Source organism: Pongo abelii, chromosome 4 (assembly GCF_028885655.2).
Source record: "Pongo abelii isolate AG06213 chromosome 4, NHGRI_mPonAbe1-v2.0_pri, whole genome shotgun sequence".
Classification (NCBI taxonomy): domain Eukaryota; kingdom Metazoa; phylum Chordata; class Mammalia; order Primates; family Hominidae; genus Pongo; species Pongo abelii.
The window spans coordinates 104,697,273-104,703,272 of record NC_071989.2 but is presented as its reverse complement, the minus strand read 5'-3'; the positions used below and the strand labels follow the sequence as shown (position 1 = coordinate 104,703,272).

Here is a 6,000-nt window from a genome sequence, read left to right as displayed (position 1 = left end):
ATTATTCAGGAAGTTTACTTTTAAATAGGATACTGAACTGGCCTTCCCCCACCACTCCATCATCATGCATCTTTTGGCTGGATATGATAGCTGAGAGCAGGCAGCTGCACGGCCTGATTTCTTGAGACCTCTTGTTGGTTAGACAAAATATCCACAGCTCTTCACTTGAGCTTCACTGGTTTGACTTCATGCAGGCAGTCATGTCTGATGTACCTTTTCTTTTCTTTTTTCTTTTTTTTTTTTTTTGAGACAGAGTCTCACTCAGTCACCCAGGCTGGAATGCAGTCGCGCAATCTCGGCTTACTGCAAGCTCCACCTCCCGGGTTTATGCCATTTTCCTGCTGCAGCCTGCCGAGTAGCTGGGACTACAGGCGCTTGCCACCACGCCTGGCTAATTTTTTGTATTTTTAGTGGAGACGGGGTCTCACCATGTTAGCCAGGATGGTCTCAATCTCCTGACCTTGTGATCCGCCCTTCTCAGCCTCCCAAAGTGCTGGGATTACAGGCATGAGCCACCACGCCCGGCCTACTTTTTCTATTGACCATTTAAGTATTAACCAGTAGCCAAGTCCTCAGAGTCGGAAGATTCTTCTCCAGCCATTTTATATTTTTGGTTATCGTTTCCAGAACAATTTGAAAAATATCCAGGTGTGATCCTTGAGCCTCAAGAGATTCAAAAAATAGTTTCACCTGTAAAATATTGAAGAAAAAAATTACTGACAGTTCATAAAACACTTTGTCTTGGCCGCATGTGGTGGTTCACACCTGTAATTCCAGCACTTTGGGAGGCCAAGGTGGGCAGATCAGTTGAGCTCAGGAGTTGAATACGAGCCTAGGCAACGTGCCAGAACCCCTGACTCTACAAAAAATAACAACAACAACAACAAAAATTAGTCGGACATGATGGTGCATGCCTGTAGTCCCAGCTACTTGGGAGGCTGAGGCGGGAGGATTGCTTGAACCCAGCAGGTGGAGGTTACAGTGAGCCAAGATGGTGCCACTGCACTCCAGCCTGGCTGACAGAGCAAGGTAGTTTCAAAAATAAAGAAACAATAAAACCATTTCGTCTTCCAAAAATTTTCAAAAGAGCTTGCAAATTATATACACACAGGTATAGGCATTTCTCTGCCAACCTCTAAAAGGTTATTTTCTACTTTTCTGCATAATTGTTCACTTTATTTTCAAACAATAGGTAAAGTAGGACAAAAATTATAAATCCTCATCTTACAAGTGAACACAATGTGGCTAAAGAAGTTAAATGATTTACCCAAGTCATAGAGTAAATGGTGAGCTGGGATTTAAGTTCAGGAATTCTGAATTTGCCTAAAGGGTAAATAAATTCAAGATTTATTGTGAAAAGAAGATGCAAAGACTATAATGCTTAAAAAAAAAAAAAAAGAAAAGAAAAAGATAGGCTGGTGGCTCACGCCTGTAATCCCAGCACTTCAGGAGGCCGAAGTGGGTGGATCACGAGGTCAGGAGATCGAGACCATCCTGGTTAACACAGTGAAACCCCGTCTCTACTAAAAAAAATACAAAAAAATTAGCTGGGCATGGTGGCAGGCTCCTGTAGTCCCAGGTACTCAGGAGGCTGAGGCAGGAGAATGGCGTGAACCCGGGAGGCGGAGCTTGCAGTGAGCCAAGATGGCAAGCCACTGCCCTCCAGCCTGGGCAACAGAGCAAGACTCCGCCTCAAAAAAAAAAAAGATAACTAGAATTACCAACAATAGTTTTGTTAAAAAGATCATTAAGTACGCTTCCAAACTTTAATATAATCACTCTTGCATTATTATACAATATGAAAGAAATAATACAAAAGGGCTCACCTCTCAAGTCTATTTTCATTTTGAATGCTATGAATACAAGTATTTTAAGTATTTTAAGAGTCAGGGTTTTTTTTTTTTTTGCTGTTGTTGGTTTTTTTTGGGATGGAGTCTCGCTCTGTCACCCAGGCTGGAGTGCAGTGGTATGATCTCAGCTCACTGCAACCTCTGCCTCCTGGGTCCAAGTGATTCTTCTGCCTCAGCCTCCCAAGTAGCTGGGACTACAGGTGCGCGCCACAACATTCTGCTAATTTTTGTATTTTTAGTAGAGACAGGGTTTCACCATATTGGCCAGGCTGGTCTCGAACTCCTGACCCCATGATCTGCCTGCCTTGGCCTCCCAAAGTGCTGGGATTACAGGTGTGAGCCACTGTGCCTGGCCAAGTGTCAGGTTTTAATCTTGTCCCTTCCATTTACTTGCTATATGGCATTGGACAAACAACTTTTTTAAAAAATAAAATGAGAACTTCAAATCAGATTATATCTAAGTTTACTTTCAATTCTACAATTTGAACATTTATTTTGAAATTGTTAGCAGAAAGTCACAAACCTCTTGCAACTTATCCTTGGAAGAAAAGTGAGCTGTTGTGCCAGAGATGATCATCCTTATGTCAAATGAGCCCAAGTCAAATCTGAAAATAAAAAGAAACACCATAGAAAGTCATAGAAATACTGACCTTATGTTTATTAGATCCTGTATTATATTTTTAATGTATATTAATAACTATGTGATAAGCTTGTGTATTACAATAGATACTGTTAATTACCATAATAACATTCATCCAGTACAATTCTAAAGCTGTGAAACTTATCAAATTTTACTATAAAATGAAAATGTAGATACAGCTTCTTTGGGAAATATGGTTAGTTATTCAGCAATGTTTATGTTTAATTTTATGTTTCTGTTTAAAGCAGTGTTTGCTACTTTTTTTTTTTTTACTACATACTCCTGTCAGTAAAGATTTTTTGAGCAGGAACTTCCCAATATACATATTTTTATTTATAAATTATATGGGCTGGGCACGGTGGCTCACACCTGTAATCCCAGCACTTTGGGAGGCCAAGGTGGGCAGATCACCTGAGGTCAGGAGTTCGAGACCTGCCTGACCAACGTGGAGAAACCCTATCTCTACTAAAATACAAAAAAATTAGCTGGGTGTGGTGGTGCATGCCCGTAATCCCAGCTACTCGGGAGGCTGAGGCAGGAGAGTCGCTTGAACCCGGGAGGTGGAGATTGCAGTGAGTCAACATGGCACCATTGCACTCCAGCCTGGGCAACGAGAGTGAAACTCCCTCTCAAAAAAAATAAATTAATTAAAAAAAATTATATGCATATGTTAAGGTATGGTAAAAAATTAAAAGCATGAGATAAATAATATATTTAACTTTTTATACTATATATCATTTATGTTTATAAATTTATAACAATATAAAATTTGAATGTAATAAGAAGCAAAAGAAGGATGATGGCCGAATAGGAACAGCTCAGGTCTACAGCTCCCAGCGTGAGCAACGCAGAAGACGGGTGATTTCTGCATTTCCATCTGAGGTACCGTGTTCATCTCACTAGGGAGTGCCAGACAGTGGGCGCAGGTCAGTGGGTGCGCGCACCGTGCGCGAACCGAAGAAGGGTGAGGCATTGCCTCACTCGGGAAGTGCAAGGGGTCAGGGAGTTCCCTTTCCTAGTCAAAGAAAGGGGTGACAGACGGCACCTGGAAAATCGGGTCACTCCCACCCGAATACTGTGCTTTTCTGACGGGCTTAAAAAACGGCGCACCAGGAGATTGTATCCCGCACCTGGCTCAGAGGGTCCTACGCCCACGGAGTCTCGCTGATTGCTAGCACAGCAGTCTGAGATCAAACTGCAAGTCAGCAGCGAGGCTGGGGGAGGGGCGCCCGCCATTGCCCAGGCTTGCTTAGGTAAACAAAGCAGCTGGGAAGCTCAAACGGGGTGGAGCCCACCACAGCTCAAGTAGGCCTGCCTGCCTCTGTAGGCTCCACCTCTGGGGGCAGGGCACAGACAAACGAAAAGACAGCAGTAACCTCTGCAGACTTAAATGTCCCTGTCTGACAGCTTTGAAGAGAGCAGTGGTTCTCCCAGCACGCAGCTGGAGATCTGAGAACGGGCAGACTGCTTCCTCAAGTGGGTCCCTGACCCCTGACCCCCGAGCAGCCTAACTGGGAGGCAGCCCCCAGCAGGGGCAGACTGACACCTCACACGGCCGGGTACTCCAACAGACCTGCAGCCGAGGGTCCTGTCTGTTAGAAGGAAAACTAACAAACAGAAAGGACATCCACACCAAAAACCCATCTGTACATCACCATCATCAAAGACCAAAAGTAGATAAAACCACAAAGATGGGGAAAAAACAGAGCAGAAAAACTGGAAACTCTAAAAAGCAGAGCACCTCTCCTCCTCCAAAGGAACGCAGTTCCTCACCAGCAACGGATCAAAGCTGGATGGAGAATGACTTTGACGAGCTAAGAGAAGAAGGCTTCAGATGATCAAATTACTCCGAGCTACGGGAGGATATTCAAACCAAAGGCAAAGAAGTTGAAAACTTTGAAAAAAATTTAGACGAATGTATAACTAGAATAACCAATACAGAGAAGTGCTTAAAGGAGCTGATGGAGCTGAAAACCAAGGCTCAAGAACTACGTGAAGAATGCAGAAGCCTCAGGAGCCAATGTGACCAAATGGAAGAAAGGGTATCAGCGATGGAAGATGAAATGAATGAAATGAAGCGAGAAGGGAAGTTTAGAGAAAAAAGAATAAAAAGAAACGAGCAAAGTCTCCAAGAAATATGGGACTATGTGAAAAGACGAAATCTACGTCTGATTGGTGTACCTGAAAGTGACAGGGAGAATGGAATCAAGTTGGAAAACACTCTGCAAGATATTATCCAGGAGAACTTCCCCAATCTAGCAAGGCAGGCCAACATTCAGATTCAGGAAATACAGAGAACGCCACAAAGATACTCCTCGATAAGAGCAACTCCAAGACACATAATTGTCAGATTCACCAAAGTTGAAATGAAGGAAAAAATGTTAAGGGCAGCCAGAGAGAAAGGTCGGGTTACCCACAAAGGGAAGCCCATCAGACTAACAGCGGATCTCTCGGCAGAAACTCTACAAGCCAGAAGAGAGTGGGGGCCAATATTCAACATTCTTAAAGAAAAGAATTTTCAACCCAGAATTTCATATCCAGCCAAACTAAGCTTCATAAGTGAAGGAGAAATAAAATACTTTACAGACAAGCAAATGCTGAGAGATTTTGTCACCACCAGGCCTGCCCTAAAAGAGCTCCTGAAGGAAGCGCTAAACATAGAAAGGCACAACCGGTACCAGCTGCTGCAAAATCATGCCAAAATGTAAAGACCATCAAGACTAGGAAGAGACTGCATCAACTAACGAGCAAAATAACCAGCTAACATCATAATGACAGGATCAAATTCACACATAACAATATTAACTTTAAATGTAAATGGACTAAATGCTCCAATTAAAAGACACAGACTGGCAAATTGGTTAAAGAGTCAAGACCCATCAGTGTGCTGTATTCAGGAAACCCATCTCACGTGCAGAGACACACATAGGCTCAAAATAAAAGGATGGAGGAAGATCTACCAAGCAAATGGAAAACAAAAAAAGGCAGGGGTTGCAATCCTAGTCTCTGATAAAACAGACTTTAAACCAACAAAGATCAAAAGAGACAAAGAAGGCCATTACATAATGGTAAAGGAATCAATTCAACAAGAAGAGCTAACTATCCTAAATATATATGCCCCCAATACAGGAGCACCCAGATTCATAAAGCAAGTCCTGAGTGACCTACAAAGAGACTTAGACTCCCACACATTAATAGTGGGAGACTTTAGCATCCCACTGTCAACATTAGACAGATCAACAAGACAGAAAGTCAACAAGGATACCCAGGAATTGAACTCAGCTCTGCACCAAGCGGACCTAATAGACATCTACAGAACTCTCCACCCCAAATCAACAAAATACACATTTTTTTCAGCACCACACCATACCTATTCCAAAATTGACCACATAGTTGGAAGTAAAGCTCTCCTCAGTAAATGTAAAAGAGCAGAAATTATAACAAACTATCTCTCAGATCACAGTGCAATCAAGCTAGAACTCAGGATTAAGAATATCACTCAAAACTGCT

At 42.6% G+C, this 6,000-nt stretch overlaps 1 protein-coding gene across 1 annotated transcript in view; it reads right to left on the bottom strand.

Moving 5' to 3' along the window:
• Positions 1 to 231: 231 nt before the first annotated feature.
• ERAP2 (endoplasmic reticulum aminopeptidase 2) overlaps positions 232 to 6,000 on the bottom strand; it is a 52,044-nt gene continuing 46,275 nt past the window's right edge. Inside the window, 2 exon segments of the mRNA NM_001131125.1 lie at positions 232 to 690; positions 2,374 to 2,455. Coding sequence (NP_001124597.1) covers positions 547 to 690; positions 2,374 to 2,455 — 226 coding nt within the window. The 3' untranslated portion in view covers positions 232 to 546.